General features: G+C 40.1%; 1 protein-coding gene across 4 annotated transcripts in view; it reads right to left on the bottom strand.

Moving 5' to 3' along the window:
* NDRG3 (NDRG family member 3) overlaps positions 1 to 19,912 on the bottom strand; it is a 45,605-nt gene extending 25,693 nt beyond the window's left edge. For 2 of the 4 annotated variants that reach the window (XM_063144786.1, XM_063144759.1), the window contains exons 1-3: positions 19,708 to 19,725; positions 2,941 to 3,045; positions 1,135 to 1,170 (exon numbers count right to left, since the gene is read on the bottom strand). In XM_063144786.1, the coding sequence (XP_063000856.1) occupies positions 1,135 to 1,170; positions 2,941 to 2,997 (93 nt within the window). In that variant the 5' untranslated portion in view covers positions 2,998 to 3,045; positions 19,708 to 19,725. Of the gene's footprint in view, positions 1 to 1,134; positions 1,171 to 2,940; positions 3,046 to 19,707; positions 19,726 to 19,836 lie in introns of those variants that run through there. The other 2 variants (XM_063144769.1, XM_063144778.1) reach the window with 2 other exon arrangements.
* Positions 19,913 to 21,569: the final 1,657 nt, after the last annotated feature.

Below are 21,569 nucleotides of genomic sequence, written 5' to 3' on the forward strand. Positions count from 1 at the left end.
CCACAACTGGAGAAGACAGTCCTCTGAAGTTGTCATATGCATCTTACAGGGGTTCTTAACAAGACAAAAGAAGATTTATCAATGTACAAAGGTTGCTATGCAGCTCAATGTTAAGAGCAGCTAAAATGATTAAAGCTACAGGAAGGAACATCCCGTTCAATGGTTGCTATGGACACAGATTCTCTGCTCATCCACTCTAAACTATTAAGAAAAAGAAGTGGCAAGCATCACTTGGTCTGTGCTCACTTCATGTCACACTTGCCAATTTTGTTTTGCGTTACTTTACAGAGCGTGTAAGAGATAGAGAAATAAGTTTAAAGCCATGTTTAAGTAAAGTTGTTTGCAAGAGTTGTATTGAATTCATATTTGCACAACACTGAACAGCACTCTGGTGAAATAAATGAGCAAAAGGGAAGGGGAGCTGCAAACCAGAAAAAAGGATATAAGATAATGATAAACTCCATGTGCCTGTGATGGCAGAACCCAGAAATTTACACAAGATTTCTGCTTGCTTAAAGTTTGATTAGATTCCTGTGCTACTCTCCTTGTATTTAAATTTCTTCTCAGTGCAACAACTCAGGTATTACAGATCCTAGCCATGCTTTGCACAGATGCCACATCCAAGCTGCCTCTTAAGCTTCACATTCGATTCTGATCATGTATGGCAAAGGCAGCTGTGAAAAATTTTTTAATCTAGAAATAGCCTGGCATTTTCCACTTCAGGAGTAACTATGACTAAGAGAAGACAAGATATCTTGCCAGGCCACAGACTGAAAAATTGGTCACTCCATATAATAGATTGGATTTCTATGACATTGAAAATAGTGCTTTAAAATTTGAACATTACAATCTCCTCCCATTTCACTGGTTTCCTGCTTCAATGTATATTTGCATCTTACAAATATTGCAAATATTCTGTTGTTTCATAAGCCAATGCAAAACCATCAGCTCCAAAATGTGGCTCTTGTGATCTGGTGGTAGATACAGCATGCAGAAAACATGCAGAAAACCAGCAAGAAGTATGTGAAAGCCAACAGGTTTTTTGAGTTATCTTTTATTATTGACTCAGAAGATGAATGGATCAAGATAGATCCATTGTTGTTTTCCAAGAGAAGTTTGGTTCCATGCACTTACCTGACAGTCAAAGTCCTGGAAGTTTCGAGCTGCGTTCTGTCAAAATAAGAATAGGAGCCAATGAACAGCCCAGATTCAGAGCAGTCTAATAAACTCTGCTCCAGCATATCACTTGCAGCAAAACTATGGAATGAATGGAAGTTTCCTGCACTATTGTCTGAATTAAAGCATCGTGCACTAAACAGGACTAAAAAGTGCACAGCAATCATTTCAATAAAGAAAGCAATACTTTCCCCCTCCCTTAGCCGCTGAAGTGCAAAACTAGCTCATCTCATGTTGTGATATGAACTGGCAAGAATAGAAGAGGAGCCAATGCTGTAATTTACACATTTGTATACACAGAAAGATCCTAGAAATGCAGTCATTTGTAACACAGGGTAGCCATGTTAGTCTATTGCAGAAAAAAAATCTTGTGGCACCTAAAAGACTAAAAAAATCTCTGACTTTTATCTTAACTTCTTAACACTTTCAAAATCTTCATGTATATGTGTAGTTACTCATTTTCAAATGTATTTCTAAACAGTCTCCAACATTATTTCAAGGACAACATTCTCTTGTGTGTATATGATAACTTGGTGGGGCAGCTGCTTAGTTGTACAGGCTTTGCATATAAAAGCTCTCAGGTTCAGTCCCTAACAGACTCCTGACTGAAGCCCTGGGGAAATGTTGTTAGTCAGTGGAGAATTCTGAGCTAGATGAACCAATGGTCTGACCAATTGCAGCTTCCTATGATCTTCTTAAACATGTCACAAAATTTGCACAAAACTCAATCTCTGGCTAAAATACACTTTATCACTAGATCTGGCTAGGATTTTATTTCTAGGTTTTATATTAACTCGTAGTTCTCTTCCCTTTAGAAAGAAAAGACTTAAAATGAAACGTTTTTAGTGACTTGATTCAGGAGGAAAGAATATGTTAAAATAGTCAAAGCAAATGTGTGTGAGAGAGAATTAATTAATACAGAACAATTGAGACATGACAGAACATGTGAAAAACAGATCATGTGAAAAACAGAAGACCCATAGGTGTTTAAGCACACTGTAAGCTAATAAGAAGAGAGCAAGGAAATGACTGGCAATATTCATCTATCACTATACCTCACACCAAATTACATTATTACATTATTCACACACAAATACAGTGGGATGCATATAGTCTGCAAAAAAAATAAAATTCTGTGATAAAAGCTAGCTCAATTTCTGCACTAAGAAAAGCAGAAATCAGAGAAAGATAGATAGATGCAAATGTATAATGGATACATGGATAATGTATTCTGCTTATGCTACTCACAGGAAGGGGCAAGGAATGATATAGGACACTGAAACCCTCCTAACCACTGGAAATTGCTCCTCTGGGTTTGGAAATTTCATCAGTCATTGGCTTGAATGCTTATAGACAATCACTACAGCCATTACTTATTTATACAGTGCATTAATGTACTGATGAAGTAGACTCTCGTCCACAAGAGCTTATGCCATAATAAGGTGCCACAAGAGTCTTATCAATGTACTTGGCACTTTACAGAGTAACAACAGAAGGACAGGGGGCCCTTTTCTAAAAGAGATGCAAAAAATGGAGAGGACAACAGCAGACATAAGAGTAAACAGGAGAAGAATCTGTGTTTGGTTACTTTAAAACTAAAAATCTTTTGAAAACTTTACAGCAGTTTTTCTTGGAATGTTAAACTCTGTTCCCAATACCAAAAATGCAGAACTGTGGAAGCCGCACACCCCTTAAGACATAACTGGCACAGAACATAAACTGACTAAAACTTTGCTAATGCTCAATAACAACAAGAGACATTACCTTATCATTCAGGAGAGGCTTGATCTCTGTCAACTGGACATCTTGCAGTTCATCCATCTTTACTGAGAACCCTGAAGTTAGTTGTCAAACAGCAAAGTGCTCCTACTAACAACAGAAGAAAGAGACAATGATTAAGATTACAGCTTTGGAAGAGGTCCCGGGTTTTCACAGAATGGATTAAGAACATGGAAGAAAAACTCAACTATACTCAGAAAAGGTCCAAGCCTCTTGCATAGGAAGTTTCTTCTTCCATTTACAAAGCAGTACAGAACAAAGCATTGTCTATGGCTAACTGAATCATAAACATCAACTTTATTTATTTCATTTCTATACTGCCCAATAACCAAAGCTCTCTGGGCACTTTACAACAAACGATCTTTCTTGCAAGGGTCCCCTGCAAATACTGGTAGAACAGAGGCTTGTTCTGACACTCTGCCCCTCTCTAAATTCTCCATAACACCATGCAGCGGCAGCGCATAGCAATAATGTGGTGCACCTCGCCTTTTTTAATTTTAAAATGTATTTACATATCAGAAAAAGATATGTGATGTTTTATGCTTTTAAACACAGAGGAGCTAAGGTGTATATAAAGCTAACCAAGAGAAATGTAAAACACAAATACAACATCCTTAATATACCCACCCGCCCACCAAATTTACCTCAGAAACCTTAAACCAGGTCACAGGTAACTTTCTCCTACAAGGCATCAATTATAACACATTATTATTATAATTATTCTCTTGAAAGTGTAGATAATGTCCCATGTAGGTCTTTGTGACATTATTGTTGTGAAAATGTTTTAATCCTCCTGATTACAGTCCTCTAATATGGAGATGGTCTCATTAAAAATGTGTGTGGCACCCACATCACTTGAAGAATTTTGCAAAATTCAAAGGGCAGGCCATACATGAAAGGACCTTTGTTTTTCAGTTTTGTAAGTATATCAACTGCATATTTATTGGTAACTTTTATCTCAATTTCATTCTGTATTGTGGATCTAATCTGCCCAGGAACAAGAGGTATATTAAGTATAATCCTCAGGAAAAAAATATTCAGAGGGTAAAAGAAACCTAGCAGACTCAGGCTCCCAGCAAAGAAACATCTCACCCCCAGCTGCAACATCTTTGGGGGACTGGGAGCTTAAGAGTCAGGCTCCTACTACCTGGGTTTTTGACCATCTGATCCAGCCAGGAGAGGAAGGCCTGCAGAGCAAGGGACCAATCAGCGGCTGCTGTTGTCCTGCCTCGTCTGCGGAACCTCCAACTGCCTCCTAGCAGACTCAGGCTCCCAGCAAAAAAAATCTCACCCCCAGCTGCAACAACTTTGGGGGACTGGGAGCTTAAGAGGCAGGCTCATTTGGGGGCGGGCTCCCCGCTGAAAGGGGGACTCCAAAGGGGTTTGCCACTTTGGGGATGCCACTTCAGGGCAGTACACAAGGGTGAGGGCCTGTCCCCTTGTTTGTTTTGTTTCTTTTCTTTTCTTCTCCTCCCCCTACTTTCGGCCTGCTTCCTTTTAGTCGTGTGAGGGTTCTGCCAGCCTGTCATGAATATCTGCTTTCCTGGGAGTGGAGGAGGTGATGGGAGTCCAGGAGCAGCCATCACAGTTATACAGGGCAGAGGGAGATACAGGGCAGGGAGACAGCTGCACTGTCATAAAAGAGAGTGCAATGACAGGGTGTTGGTTGTCCCCAAACTTCCCCCCAATTCAAATAATTTGGATGGCCCTGGCAACAGACCTCCTGGGTTGAAATTGCTGCTGGTGAACGCCAGGTCGGTTAATGGGAAAACAACTGCTATCCAGGACTTGATCCTGGATGAGCATGCCGACCTGGCCTGTCTCACAGACTTGGTTGGATGAAGCTGGGGGAGTTAATCTCTCTCAGCTTTTCCCGCCAGGGTTCTCTGTCCGTCCAGAGAAGAGAACCGTGCAAAGAGCCATCCAGCAGAGCTGTTTCGGGTGGTCAGGGGCCTTCTACACTCTGGCCCCCAAAAAGTGATTTCAGACCTTTCAACTGCCTGTTGTGTCCAATTTGCCCAGCACTTTGCAGACAAAATCGCTCGGATCCGCTCTGACTTGGATGCTATTGTTGATGCAGATCCAGTGGATGTAACTTTGGCACCTGCTTGTCCAGTATTATTGGATACCTTTCAATTTGCACAGTCCGATGATGTGGACAGGGTCCTTGGATTGGTGAGAGCCACCACGTGTATACTAGATCCTTGCCCTTTCTGGCTTATAAAAGCTGCCAGAGGGGGACTGGCTGAGTGAGTAAGCGGAGTGGTCAGGCTGGGGAAGGGTCCCAGCCTGTTTGAAGGAGGCAGTGGTAAGACCCACACTGAAAAAGCCCTCCTTGGCCCCCACTGCATTGGATAACTACCGTCCAGTCTCCAACATCCCATTTTTGGGCAAGGTATTGGAGCATGTGGTGGCCTCCCAACTCCAGGGATTCCTGGATGAGACAGATTATCTAGATCCATTTCAATCTGGCTTCAGGCCTGGTTATGGGACAAAAACAGTTTTGGTCACCTTGGTGGATGATCTTCGCCAGGAACTGGACAGGGGGAGTGTGTCCCTGCTGGTTCTGCTGGACCTCTCAGCGGCATTCGATACCATCGACCATGGTATCCTTCTGGGCCACCTTGCTGGGATGGGTCTTGGAGGCACTGTTTTACAGTGGCTCCATTCCTTCCTGGATGGACGGACCCAGAAGGTGGTACTGGGGGACTCCTGTTCGACTCCTTGGCCATTGGCCTGTGGAGTCCCTCAGGGCTCTGTTTTGTCCCCCATTTATTTATTTATTTATTTATTACATTTTTATACCGCCCAATAGCTGAAGCTCTCTGGGCGGTTCACAAAATGCTATTTAACATATACATGAAACCGTTGGGAGAGGTTATCCGGAGTTGTGGACACCCAACTCTACTACTCCTTTCCACCCAATTCCAAGGAAGCAGTTTCTGTGCTAAACTGGTGTTTGTTGGCAGTAATGGATTGGATGACGGCGAACAAATTGAAGCTTAATCCAGATAAGACAGAGGTGCTCCTGGTCAGTCGAAAGGCAGGTCAGGGAATAGGGATTCAGCTTGTGCTGGATGGAGTTACACTCCCCCTGAAGACACAGGTCCGCAGCTTGGGTGTACTTCTGGATTCAGCCCTGAGCCTGGATGCCCAGGTTTCGGCGGTGGCCAGGAGTTTATTTGCACAGTTAAAGCTAGTGCGCCAGCTGCACCCGTTCCTAGCGATGTCGGACCTGGCCACGGTGACACATGCCTTAGTTACATCCCGATTGGATTACTGTAATGCGCGCTACGTGGGGCTGCCTTTGAAGAGTGTTCGGAAACTCCAGCTGGTTCAAAGAGCTGCAGCCAGATTGTTGGCTGGGGCTTGTTACAGGGAGCATACAACTCCCCCGTTAAAACAGTCTGTTTCCGGGCATAATTCAAAGTGCTGGTTATGACCTATAAAGCTCTATATGGTTCGGGTCCAGGTTATTTGAAAGAGGCTCCCTCCTTGATGGGCTTTCGGAAGCAGGCTAAAACTTTTTTGTTCAAGCAGGCCTTTGGAGAATAATCCAGCCCTCCATCTATGTTAATGTCTTATAATTTTGTTGTGTATTTTTTAATTTATGGTTTTGTTTCCCTCCCCCCCCCCGTATATTTTAAACTCTGTAAGGCCGCCTTGAGTCCCAGCATTGGGCAAAAGGCGGGATACAAATAAATATAATAATAATATAATAATAATAAAAGCACCTTCAGTGTATTTTTTTAAAACAAAGGTATTAATATTGACAGTTTTTTTATGTAGCCTGTGCACTATATCTTTTATTTAATATTACTCAATTAAAATATTTAAAACAGTTATAAAAACACCATTCAGTTTAAAAACTGCTTCAATTGTGTTAAACATTTCTATATTTTTCAAAAGTCAAATATGTTTAAGTGGTAGCATTGTATCAAGACTGTCATTTGTTTAACAAGCTTTTCTCTGTTCCGACTCCTCTCCTCCTTTTGGTGGGATGATTCACTAATGAGAGTTCCTCTAATGGTAGACTTACAGGCAAATCAAACCGTAATTGCCTGGGAGTTAAGAGCGTAAAATCTCTTTTAATTTTGCAATAGCAAACAACTGAATTGCCTCAATCACCACAGCAGAATGATCTGACCCATAGCTCCCTTTGAGAGTTAGCTGTGACTGAACTGCACAAGCACTAGATGAAGAACTGAGAAACATGTAGGCTAATCTAAGGCCGGCTTGATGCACTGCTGAAAAAGTAGTGGCTTCTTTATTTGACAGATTATATAAAAAAAAACCTTCTACATGTCAATTAAATTAAATTTGAGAACTGCCAGTAAGCTACAGTAAGTCATCCCTTTTCTCTTCTTGGATCAAATAAGAGTGCAGCTTGCCTTTCAAATGGTCCAGTGCAGAACTCAACAGGAAGCTCCATATTAGGCAGGTGTGCTCTTATAGACAGCCTCTATGCTTTGGACAGCATTACTATTCAGGGCCAGCCCTACCATTAGGCAGAGTGAGATGGTTGCCTCAGGCAGCTAATTTTCAGTGTCATGAAAAGGCAGTAAATTGTTAGGCATTTAATTTATTATAATCGTATTTTATTACCAGGTAAAGGAAGAAGTGCTTGTGGAATTTTCTGCCTCAGGTGCCAAAATAACTTGACTGATTTAAGATGCTATTTACCTTGTCTGGGGGCGTAGGGGCACCATTTGCTGCTCTGTATCAGACAGCAAAACAGGCAGTCCTGTTGTAAATTCCCCCCAGGAGTTCACAAAACCCTCCCCTCTTCTGAAGTATGAACACCACTACTGATAATTGGATTCACTTGCTTCTAACACACTTCTTTACAGAGTTAATACTACCTCAGGACTAACTACTGAAATGATCCAAGAAAGCAAGTTATACATTTGGTGCTGAAGAAAGCAGAGGCTGGCAGGATTCAAGCCTTGTTCTCTGGAATTGGTAAATATAGTCAGCTGTTGTTTCCAAGGCAACTGTGTGTGTTCTCCCTGGATATGCAAGGGAAGACTGGCATAAAGCTGGCTAAGAACTTCTCCTCCACAAAGCTAACTACCCCTTATTTTAGGACTGCTGTTTGGTATTTGAAATCTTCATTTAACAAGCATACTAACCTAACTCATTAGAACTGGGATGAGGGACTGGGCTAGAGAGGAGAGGAAGTTGGGCTTTCCCTTTATATCTTACCAAACTAGTCCAATAAGTCCTTGAACAGCCATAAAGCTTCCTAGTTTTTACCTGGGCACACCCACTCATGAAGCAGAGTGAGGTGCCCACCTCAGGCAGCGGAGCAGTGAAGTGGCGAATTGTGCCTCCCTCTCTTTCCCTCGTTGCACTTAGCCAGAGAGCTCCTGTGATCTCTTGTAAAGGCCCCATAAAGATTTGCAAAACCTGCAAGGGTCTCCATAAGAGCCGAAGTAGACAAAGGTATGGGGGAGTGTGTGGGACAGGGACTGTAGTAGCAAGAAACCTTGCGCCAGGGCTGGTCTCTACTGCTAGAAGTGATAAAGGTTAATACTACTATTAGACCATGATTTATTGTTCTTATTAAACAAAGAAATTATTAGCAGCCCACAGCAAGGAGACTTCACTGGTCTAAACTTTAAATCTGTAGCCTGGGGATTAGGGTTTAAGACATGTATAGCAGTGAAACACAGAGCTGATTGTCACCCCTGTCCAAGGCGGTTCCATAGCATGCCTGTGGCACTTGGTATTACCACTGTCTGAATAGTGCACATTCAGGACAGAGCTATTATTCATCCAGGATGAAACCATTCTTATTCTAAGTCTCCTTTACATATAAATAAGCATTGGACTTTCAGGAAAGCTAATGTTGGTCTTATTGATACAAATATATATTCAATTATTAACACCTTTGTTTCCCCCCAAAATTTGCAAACTCTGCTTGTAAAAAAAACACAACTAGTTACTTTTATATATTATTCCCTCCCACCCCATCCCAGTATTGTTGTGAATAGAATGAATTGTTATCAGAGATGTATTTGTGGATTCTCTGAAATATTTAAGTTAGTTGACTTTAGAATGAATGCAGTTTTCCTAATAGAGATGGGCACAACTAATGCATATTGACTCTGCAAAACTCTCAATTCAGCCATACGACAGGATTTATAAATATTCCAAGTGATACTGCTGTAAGGACTCGGGTGGTTTTTTAAAAAAAACTTTCCTCCCCTTTCCTAAATTTGCAGGTCTTTTAACTATCTGTATTTTCCTTGGCTGAAAATTTGTTGCTGTTGCTTAAAATCCCAGGAAAAAGCACAAGAAATTAAGTTCATTGCTGTCATTGTATATGCTGGTTCATTCAATTGGCATCATTTCAGAAGATGCTTATGCTACAAAATGTATTTTTTATAATGGCAAGTAGCCCAGGCCAGGTTTTTGTAGAGGAAATTAAATAACCTTTCCTAAGTTCCTTGCAATAATTACACATTTTTTAAAATACAACAAAGCAAAGTCACCAATTTAGACAGCCAACTGCTGGCAATGTATAAAATTCCAGTGACTACTATCCTTGTTTTATACACAGAGATTACTACCTCTTCTACTTTCATTTTTTTATTTAATAAAAGAATATAGTTTTAATATGGTACTTTACCTTAACTTTAAGACCCATCCTTTCATTTCTAAAATAAAGGCTCAATATACATTAAGTCACAGGGTTTAGGAACAGGGTTTTAAACAAAAAGAACTACTTCCATCCAGACAAGAGAGAAATAATGATTGTATCATACAAAATCAGGAATACATATATGGAATACTTAACCACCAAGATTGTTTTACATGCTATCAAAAAAAATCCCTTACACAGTTATACCAGCAGCTTGTAAACACCTGCAACCTCACAAGGGAACAGAAAGCACTGGATGGAAAATTCCATTTCTCAACATAGTTCAGCTACAAAGCTAAGTACTAATGCGGTGAACTTCATGCAGTTCAATTCTGGGACTCAACTTTAACCCTAAAACCTGCAACACAAGAACCTTTTTCAAGCTTACTTAACAAGATACCTAAATCTTCAAACATATAGGAGAGTTAAATTTACACATAATCTACTGTGCAATGGACGTTAAGAACATAGGAATGTAAGAACAGCCATGCTGTATCAGACCAAGGACCCATCTAGTCCAGCACTCTGCCACACAGTGGCCAATCAGCTGTCAACCAATATATTCTTTTACAATCATTATCAAATAAAAATACAGCATTATTTTTTTTAAAAGGCCATTTAATGACATCTAAACCTTTTCCATAAAGATTTTATTTGAAGGGTCCATGTTACAATGGATTCTTTGCAAGTCATTTCCAACCATTTCTTGCTCTCATTTTGCAGGCCATTCGAACACAGATAACATAACATAAGAACATAAGAAGAGCCATGCTGGATCAGACCAAGGGTTGATCTAGTGTAGCACTCTGTTCACACAGTGGCTAAACAGCTGTCGACCAGGGATCCACAAGCAGGACATGGTGCAACAGCACTCTCCCACCCATGTTCCCCAGCAACTGGTGCACACAGACTTACTGCCTCAGATACTGGAGGTAGCACATACTCACTGATAGCTTCTCCAACAGGAATTTATCCAACCCATTTTAAAGCCATCCAAATTGGTGGCCATCACTATATCTTGTGGTAGCGAATTCCATAGCTTAACTATGTGTTATATGAAGTTGTTTTTCCTTTTAACTGTCCTGAATCTTCCACCACTCAGCTTCATGGGATAACCTTGGGTTCTAGTATTATGGGAGAGGAAGAAAAATCTCTCCCTATCTATATTCTCCACACCATACATAATTTTGTACACCTCTAAAACAATCCCAGCTGTTATAACCTTCCTTCATAGGGGAGATGTTCTATCCCCTTGATAATTTTCGTTGCCCCTTTCTGCACTTTTTCCAGCTCAACAATATCTTTTTTTTAGGTGTGGTGAGCAGAACTGTAAACATTATTCTAAGTGTGATCACACCATAGGTTGTATAAATTCTGTACAATACGGCATTTATTCTCAATTCCCTTGCTAATAATGCCTAACACTGGGTTGACATTTTCATTGAGCTGTCCACCACAACCCCAAGATCTTTTTCTTGGTCGGTAACCACCAACTCAGATCCCATCAGATTATACTTGAAGTTGGTTTTTTTGTTCCAACATGCATTACTTTATACTTGCTTACATTGAACCACATCTGCCATTTGGATGCCCACTCTCCTAGCTTGGAGAAATCCCTATGAAGCTCTTCAAAATCCCTTTGTGTTTTAACAACCTTTAATAACTTGGTGCCATCGGCAAACTTGGCCACTTCACTGCTCACTCCTAGTTCCAGATGATTTATAACAAAACTCTTTAAACAAACAGATACCCCCAAAAGATACATCTGACACTTTCATTTTAGGAAACAGCACAGATTTTTTCATTTATATTAGCAACAAGAAATAATGTGTATCATTTGCAAAAACATAATACTGTTAAACCAATGAAATAAAGTATGATTAGGGTATAATTTATGCCAGGACTCCCTCACCTTTGTTACTTTTTCAGTACCAGGCCAGAGCCCTGGAATCTATGAAGATTCCTATGAATATCTGCAGAATGCCTTTCACTTGCTCTGGAGCAACTACAACCACTCTCCTTGGTGTGAAATGTTGGGGCTGCAATACAGAGCTTAGAGGTACCAAAGTTGTGAAAAGCACACACTGCTACTGCCTCAAGCAAACTCTGTGCCTCTAAAAGGGGCTGCTAAAATGCAAATGCACCCTGTGCTATAATGCAAAGTATGCATACTAAATGCAGGCAGTCCCTTCTGTGACTCACAGAAGCTGCATTTTAACAGTAACAAAAATGCAAGCAACCTACAGAGATTAGTTCTAGACCCCAAGTTGAAGAACTCTGAACTACAGAACTAGTTAGGAACTAGTGGTAAGTGATTAAAGAGAATTATTTTGAAGCCTAATAAGAGTAAACTGAAATATATGCCCACTATATTGTAAATGTGATGGAACAGTGAAAAAGGTCAGTCAGCCACAGCTAACAAAAGATCTAAAGAATGGACAGGACAGATAGTACCGTAGGTAGCATGCTACTGTGTATGCTGAAGATTATAGATACTGATGAATTTTTAAAAGAAACATGTTTTATCTACCAGATCACTATGTGTAGCATTTCAATAACAAAAACTAGGCTCATACTAATGCTCAAACAAAATTATAATAATGAAGTGAAAATATAAAAACAGCAGGATGTCAGCAAATAAAGTTGTAATAGCAGCATTTATAATAGGCAAATTCTATAACCCTCAATTTGAAAGGGTATATGTAAATGCCTATATATTTATTCCAGCTGGGGATTTATCTTTGATTAGCTCCATGGAGTGTAACAGAATGAAATAAGAGATCAGTCTCCTCATATGATACATTAATTATGGTTAACTGCCTATTTAAGAAAATCATATGTCCAGTAGGATCTTTAGTTTCAAGTTAATGATATTAAAATACATAGGTTCAACATTATGAAAAATGAATAGTTACTCTTAAAATCAGGAACAAGCTATCAAGAGTGTACAATCTTTGTGCATATGTAGATAAAGAGGCTTTTAGATACCTGTCATTGGAAAAACATATTTGACTTTATAGCATTACAAAGGACCTGATGGGTTTATACTAGTGTTTATACTAGTGTAAAGCCCATGTCGCCATGGGCACTATTAGTATAAAGAAATATAACTGTTCCTTGACTTCCACTATGCCAGTCCTCCAGAAACTGTATGGACTTTTGGCTCTCAGTTCCTCACACCCAATGCCGAAAGCATGAGAAGTATAGCACACTCTCAAAATTTTTCAGACTTAACAATGAAAAGAGCTGATGCCACTTCTGAGAAGGGGCATCTAAATAGCTGGAAGTCAACACTTGTACAACACTTACATACCATTTACTCAGGGTTCTGGGTAATCTGCCCAAAATTCTGCAACCTGTATAAATGTAATAAGTCATTTATCTCATATCACTTACATATTTTCAAAGAATACTTCAGAATTGTTTGTTACTTATCTCAATTGTTAGCAGTTTCAAACACCTCACATCAAAGCCAAAAGATGAAAAAAGCAATACAGACATTAACAACATGCTCAACTTCAAACTGCTTAGTATTCTAATGTGATGTTTTAAAAAGGTAAAGTAGTATTATATTCCTACTTCAGTCTATTTAAAATCCTCTCTTCATTAAGAGAAATTCAACCAAGATAAAGCTTATCTAATTTTGAGGAGGATCCATGCAACAGAAAGGTTTGTTGCAGGGTTGCTGTTTTTTCACAAGCCAAGTATCTTTGTAGAGCTTTTACCACTGGGCGGTATAGAAATGTAATGAATGAAATGAAATGGGCATTGTGAGATTAACCTAATCAAAGAACTAAGTATGCATCTGTGTGTCAGCGGTAATTTAAAAAACAAATTAAATAGCCTCACACATACTCCAACTATTCCAACTGCAGCAAGACAGCAGTAAACAGGGGGTGTTATTCCCATAATTGTTTTGGCCTCCATGACAACTAAACACTTTCCTTCATGACAACTAAACATTTCCCATAATAGAGCATATATTAGAGTTGATATTTTGTATTGGCCTGGGAAGAGAAGATCTAATTACCGGAAGGGTTGAAGAACTGTTACTACAGTTGGTTAATTCGCTTCAGAGACACAGATTCCCACCCTCTTATCTTGTCACTGGAAAAGAGATCTGTTAGACTGATTAGTCATAGAATATACCCAATAAACTAAATTAGTGCTGTATTAATTGCCTGATAATACCATATATAATCAATAAATACAAGCTATATAAAATCAACAAAGCCTCTCCAGCAGATCTTAAGGAACTGGGCAGTGTCATTCAGAGGGATGCATGCATGCTTTTTCTTCCATCAAATTTATTTGGGGGCAGGGGACATGGTTCAAAAGTAGAACACACAAGCAGAGTCTGCAAAAACATTTGCAGTGTATCCTCCCTCCTTGAAAGGAGTGCTGAGATTGGAGAGCTCCAGAATAGTGTAAAATACCCCAGAATATTAAGAAATCTACAGCCCAAGTGCTGTTCATTCTCAGGTTACAATAAGTATGAGGGCAAAGTAGTAAGAGGCTTTGGCAGTCCCATCTTCAATAGAAGTTGTAGTTATAAACTCAGGCTTTATTTAGATTAACATACATGGATCCGTGATTTATTTCATGTGAACATTTTTTTTCTTTCACATTTTCAAGAGAGTGTTCTTTTCCCCATGCAAATACATAACATTCATTATAACTTTCACAATGTCCAGTGAGCCCATTATAAAATGCTCACATTTAGCAATATGGCAGAAGTGTGACGGCAGTATTGTTTTCCTTGTTCATGGACAAAGAACAGTTCTTTAGAGTGGCTAAATGTTTCCTGGGAATGCAGGCATGGTCCAAAGTTGAAAAGCTGTTGTATTCATTGGATCCATGGCCTCTCCCTCATCCACCCTCTGTCACACTCCTACCACACTAGTTTTTTCAGAGTGACTGCGAGAAGCTTGAAGGGGGTGAGAACTGACACCGGGTCTCCTCCTTCATGGTCAGAGTTCTGCCGCCAACCTCTGAGGGGAAAATGCACTGCATCCTATGGACCCTGGGACACTGTTTAGGCTAGAGGCCAGAGGATTGCTCCCTAAAATGCTTTAAAAACTTTTGTGTGGTAAGTTTTCACAGGCTAAAGTGTTTTTCAATAATAGTTTTTCAAGATATATCATTTACACTAAGCAGGTTACTATTTTTAATCAAAATTCATAATAAAAACAGAATTTTGGTAAGTAAGGTCCTCCTTTTAGGACTCTAGGAAAAATGAAGATTAGAATTATCTTCAGCAGTGTGAAGGACAAATGATATGATCCAATTCTTCTTGCGATAGCATTATAACATTTTGCTCCATGTCTGGTGAAAAAAATAATTTTACATATTGCAGAATTTACATCAAGTGTCAGCAGAATTCCATATGCACAAAAGATTTTAATAACCGAGTTAAATAAAAAATTGACTAACCGAAAATTTAAAAATAAATTGAGTCAAATTCTGTGTTCAAAAGAGTGGAAAGTTTGATATATTACAGTTACAAAGCTTTCCAAGTACTCCAAACTAAAAAGCATTTAATGCCTCACCATATTCTAAGAAAGGGAGCTCTGTGTGCATAAGCAAAATTACATACCAAGTTTCACCACAGGTAAAGCTTAAAGAATTATATATGTTTGCTATCTGATTTTCACAGATTTGGCTAAACATGAGTTCACTGTCATTGGAACAGAATTTTTCCACTAACCAAAATATATTAAGCCTTCAGATGAATATTCGGCACGTTGTGAATTTACCTTCCTTGTTAATGTGTTTAAGACATTTGACAGTTTAAGAATCCATAGGGACATGACATATCAGTACAAACACTAGGATTACCAGAAAGAGAAACATGTTGAAGGATTGGCAAATTGCTGCATCTATTTTATGTAAAAGTGAGGACTGGACATACTCTTGCCTCTCGAAAAGTAAGATAATTCGAACAGAGACTTAAGCTCTTCACAAGTCAGCAGAAAGGTCAAGCTTATAAAAATGATTTAATGTGCCTCTTGTGAAAGGGGCATTATTATTTTTAAGGCATATAATATACTTGGAGAGTCTCTTACTCCTCTGGAGTTTTTTTAGTTTTCACTTTCCAGCATAGCTCACTTACAGTTCATTACCAGATCTGATGTCGGTGAGATGGTGTCAGAGAGAACAGGATAGTGTCACTTGCACAGGAGGCCCCCAAATGTTCTACTTGCAAGACAACAATTTGCAGGAACTAGCAGCTCTGAGAATTACCCTAACAATTCAAGAGGTAATCAGCAAATGACTCCATTTTATATAGGGTGAAAAATAATTCCATGCTCACTCAGGCCCTTTCTACACCTAAGGATTATCCCAGAAAATGGAGGGATCATCCCTGCCTGCTCCAGGGATCCCCTGTGTGTCATATGCATGCAAAAGGATGATCCAAGGACAATCCCTGGAAAAAGGCGGGTGTATAAATGGCCTTCAGTCATCTTCTTTTGCTACATGTCTTTATATTATTTATGTCAAAGCCACCAGAAGCTTGACATGCCTAAAAAACATGATTATTGGAAAGCCACATGTACCAGTGGTAAATAAACACTATTTTAGTAAGAAAGACAACCGAACACACACAGAGCAGATTCTTGTTTGATGCTACTCATTGACATATTTTAATAGTGTTTTTACTGTTTTATACTGCTGTAAGCCTCTTTGGAGAGAGGTCCTCAGGTACCAAAGGTAGGAAATAAAATATTATTTATTAATATATTTTGTCTGATGCTGGCTGTAAGCAGACAAGCATATCAGAGAAGATATAAATGAACATCTAGGAAAATGTCCCAAGTGTATTTAAACTGCAGATCTCCAGAGCAAAAAAGAACACTAGCAGGAGCACATGGTCAATTAGCGATCAGCAGAGCTCTGAAATCCACTAAACATTGCTAAAATTACTCCTAAAAGTAGAAACTCAAATCATGTGAAAAGAGAGCAGATATAAGTATGAGGAAGAGAAACATCTGGATATAAATAAGGGAAACTGTTAATATGATTCTGATGAATGAATGAATTGATTGATTAAAATAGTTCTTGGTCATTTTTCAGGTCTGGAGCCCTCCCAAGGTGATCTACAACAATAAAATTCACAAAATAAAAACAGTAAAAAAAAGCAATAGCAGGAAACATCCTAAAAAAACAACAACTAGCATAAAAATAAAGCCTGCCACATACTTCAGTTACAAGCTAGTCCAAAAAAACATAATGAGGGGAAGGCCAGAGAACAGCAGTAGGTTTTCAGGGCCTTCTTAAAAGCCAATAATGATGGGGTCAAGCAGAACCCAATGGCAATTTATTTTACTGCAATCAAGGTCATAAACCAGGCGACTGACCTGTAGAAAAAGCCCTCATGAGGTTATCCTGCACACAACTGTACCTTTGGAAAGTTATTTATATTGAATCATCCCTGCAGCAATGCTTCTGAACAGCAGCTTCCGACTTAAAAAACGACAACAACCCAGAATTTTAGATTGTAAACATCTTTGAGTGTATTTTAAAGGGTCAAGTATAAAGGGATTATCGAAGAGGGCTTTATATGTTCAGTGCACATATTAGATTTATTAGATTTCCCCTCCTCCTTCAGCAAGGGATAAAAAGAGATCATTCGTTTCTACAGAACCCAGCTCAACTCTCTATAGAAGTATGATTACATGCATGAATTATTGTTTTAATTTTCAATCAAAATTATGCTTGAATTGCAGCCAGATGGCACCAGTCTCAAATTCTAAGCAAGAAGCCCAAATAAGACCAGAAGATTTCATTTCTATCCAGAACTCCAATACATTTTCTTGCAAGAAATGCACCAGATGGAATTTAATCCACTTGGGTAGACACAAATCCTAAAAAAGGAATTGGTCGTTGCTGTTTTGAAATGAGCACTCTGCATTCTCCTTTAACTAGTACTAACAAGTGTTTATATGAATATAGCTAACTTTATTTAGAGTTCTGCAAACAGAGTCCCATTCAACTCAATAGTATTTACTTTGGAGTAGATAAGCATTGGATGTTGTTATTAAGTGCACATTAGAAGCTCAGTTCATGCCTTTTCCCCATCAACTTTTGCCACTACCTCTAAATAAAACAAGTAAAATCCTGAGTCACAGTAGAACTTTCACAAATATTCAGATCATTTTCACAAATATCAAATTAGGAAATATAGGTGAAAGAGGTTAACATAAATATATGCATTATTTTGCAACATTGTTTACACAAAATTGCATCTAATTTATTTCAGTGAGGTTTAATTCCAAGTACCTATGTGTAGGATTACACATTATAGAATAATGAATAGCAGTATAGTGAAGCAGCACAAGGGCAATTAAGTGTTTGCATTAGCCAATTACTTACAATGTCATATTAAGGCCTTAGAGGTCACCTAGAATAAACATAGCTAGTTCTTTCAACCATTCTTTATAGGATTGGGTTTCCAGACCGCTCACCATCTTGGTCACCCTTCTCTGGATAAAATCCAGTTTATCAATGTCCTTCTTTAAATGTGGCACCCAGGCCTATATACAGTACTTCAAGTACAGCTTGATCAGTACAGAACAGAGCAGAACTACCTCCCGGAATCTGAACACTATTTAGTTATTAATCAAAACAGTTTGTAATTGTGTTAAGTGGTACAATATATCAATTAATTACAGATGCCAATTGTGGGCTTTAATTTAACTTACCAGAGCTGCTTCCCCCACCCCCACAAAAAGTTCATTTCTTTAACTGAATAATCAGTGGGAAATAATCCACTGTTAATTGTGACTAACTTAAATCTCGTTCATTTCAACGGGTCTACTCTAAGTAGGACTAACACTGAATATTACCTAGGTATAATTTTCCCTTATGTGAAATATATCTTCATTAACATCAAATATTTTGTATTTATTGAGGCAAAATCCACAAGCATTCCCCTCCAATCCCATTTTAGCCAAATTGTCAGCACACATACACCAGCAGCCTACTAAAGGCAGTAGCTAAGAAGAGACTGACAAAAACCAAAGGGGCTGCCACCCTCTAATTAAAGGCGGTGGGGAAACGAATGAGCAGTTAACACTCCTGCTGCAAGATTTAGCTAGAAACGCAGCTTCAAATAACAACAGGTTACAAGAATTTCTGAAACAAGCCTGGTTAGTCAAGAACAGAACCAGAAGGTGCAACTTTATGAAAGGAAAATCATTTAAAACTGAATTGATAGTCATATAATTGCCTGCAAGTAGGACAATGCTTCTTTTTGTGAATGGCTTTAGCCACATTCCCGTTTTTTTGTGAACACACATGCTCTAGAGAAGATGGAGGAAAAAAGGGCGAAAGGCGCCAGGGCAAAAAGCAAAGCTGTATGGGAACCACTCCTCCTCGCGAGGTTTGCAGCCTGATCCTAAAGGCATGTTTACACAAAAATAAGTCCCGCCAAGTTCAGTGCGACTTAATTCTTTGTATATACGTTCAAGCTCGTGCCTTAAAAAAAAAAAAAAGATCCATTGTCCCCAGTCTCCGTTTACTGACAAGGTAAAACAGCTTCGTAGACTTTCGCTATTCTCTCTATGGCTGAGTTCGGACGTCACGCTAATCAACGGTTGTTTCCCATTCTGTTCCTATTACCACCCCCTACCCCCAGTTGATTAGCGTGTCGTCCGAACTTAGCCTATGTAAACCTTACAGGGAAACAGTCTACGGTGCTGTTTACTCTTCCCTTAATTAACGGGTCAGGTATCACCAATGCGCTCGGTATCCTTTCCCCGCAATGGCTTTTCCCCTACCCTCAGGCGGCTAGAGCTCGCTGCTCTACGGTCGAGCGTACTAGGCAGGCCAGCCGCCGCCGCCTCAGACTGAGGAGGGGCAGAGACACAACGTCCCAGTCATATTACCAGCAGCAGCTCTAAAGTGACACCGGGAAGGAGGCTGAGGGGAAGGAAGACCGAGAAGGAAGGAGGGCGAAAAAGGACCAGGCCGAGACTTCCCCGCCCGGGGATGGAGGAGAGGGCTGGGGGCAGAGAGCAGTCCGTGGACTGTCCGCAGCAGCCGCGCCGAAGTCCCGCCATGGGGACAAGACGGTCCGCCTCAGTCCTCGCCCAAGGAGTTCAAACTCACAACAAGCGCCACCTCCGCGTCGAAGCACAAGCAAAGCCGCCTCGGCAAAGCGGGGCTTAGGGAGGAGGGGGGAAGCAAGGAGCCCCCCCCCCCAAGCAAATCAGGCAACGAGAGCCGGAGCCTACCTAACAGGTGAACCTCAGCCGCCGCCACCACCTCAACCATCAGCAGGAATACCAGCATGTGTGGGGAAGTGATTACGCAGGCGCACTGCGTCTTGGTGCGAGTGCCTCGGCTCTCGCGCAAGCGCGGAGCCTCGTTAATGATTAGAACTACAAAATAAATGGCAGGCTCGGTTTAAAGAGAAAATGAGGCGAAGGAGCGGGTTTTCTGGGTGGAGGTTGTTTGGTGTGGTACACAAAAGGAGCAGTACTCTTTGGAATGTAAAGAATGGGTGTAATTGAAGGATGATAGTAGTAGTAGTGGAACGATGCATTTGTAAGGAAAATGGCTTCCGTTTCTTGGTGCCTAAAGGCTAGCAAAAGGGCGTGCGGGGCGTGCCGGTTGAGTGCCCAGCAAATTGCTCATTCCACGCGTTTACTGGGAAATAATTTCATAAACCTTAGTCCCAAAACGCTGAGTATAGGAATGCAGCCTTCAGGGACAATGAAGGGAAATTTGAAAGCACGGGCACTCTTCGTTATTATGTGGTATTACCTGGGGGTGTCATGCAATGAAGCTGAAAGGTGGGAGATTCAGGGTGCATCTGGTTGATACTATGGGACAGGATACTGGATTAGTTGGGCCTTTGGTCTAACCTTGCAGGTCTTTTCTTATGGCTAAATCCTAATGTTTCCAGGGTTGAGTCCTGGTTTGAGTCCAAGGACATTTTGAATTTCTTTTTAAGGTCTTGTTTGGAGGGGGTGGATGAGGATTTGCTATGGAAGATAGTGATTGAATATCAAATTGAGAAGTATTAAATCAAAAGGTATTGGATGATAAGGTGGGCTGTGAATGAGATTATTTATCATGTAGGGAGGAGAAAAATGACTAATTTTTGTTCCACTGGGGAAAAGTGATGGAATATTTGGAAGGACTCTGTGGTTAATGTGACTAAAGTGAGTTTATATTTTGATTCATGCTGAAAGAATGGCTTCTCTACTGAAGTTAATATGTAGCAAGTTAAAGACAAACAAGCATTTCATTGCACAACACATAGTTAACCTCTGGAATTCCCTGCCACAAGGGCCCTCATGTTTAGAGTCATCTGACATAGGAGATTGGTATCGCCACCATGCTGTGCATGTGAACTTTCTGTAGCATCTGGTTAGCTGCCTTCAGAGAGCAATGGATTAGTGGTTTGATCTAAAATGGGAATCCCAAATGGTGTGGATGGGTGGGAGAGAAGATGGTGATTCCAGATTCAGTATAATGTAGGAATTTGTGCATGTACAATATGTAGTTCTAGGAATAATTTGGCAAAAAGTACTGACAGGGAAATCAGAAATGCCCCTTTGAAGCCTCTCAATTTGAGGTGTACTTTCCCTCTAGCCCCCACCATCATGCCTTTTAAAACAGCTAAGATACAGAGATCTCCAAGGCTGTCCTGATTTCTTGAAACACAGACTTGGAGACGCACATTGTTTAATCTATTTACCACTGAAAGCCCTCTGACCAGGGATATCTGAAGGGTCAGAGCATACTCTGGAATCCCTATCTCTCCTTGTGATGCTTATCAAGGAACAGAACGTAACACTTTGTACCGGCCATAGGCTGCCAAAATATGGCATTGTTTATGTAAGAATGGGTTTCTGTTATGGAACATGTATGGGACTTGTGATCAGTCACAGGAGGGAAAAGTATGACTTCATCAGAGCAACTTGGATGAAGTATAAATGTATGCTGATATGGCTAATGG

Source organism: Elgaria multicarinata, chromosome 1 (assembly GCF_023053635.1).
Source record: "Elgaria multicarinata webbii isolate HBS135686 ecotype San Diego chromosome 1, rElgMul1.1.pri, whole genome shotgun sequence".
Lineage (NCBI taxonomy): Eukaryota > Metazoa > Chordata > Lepidosauria > Squamata > Anguidae > Elgaria > Elgaria multicarinata.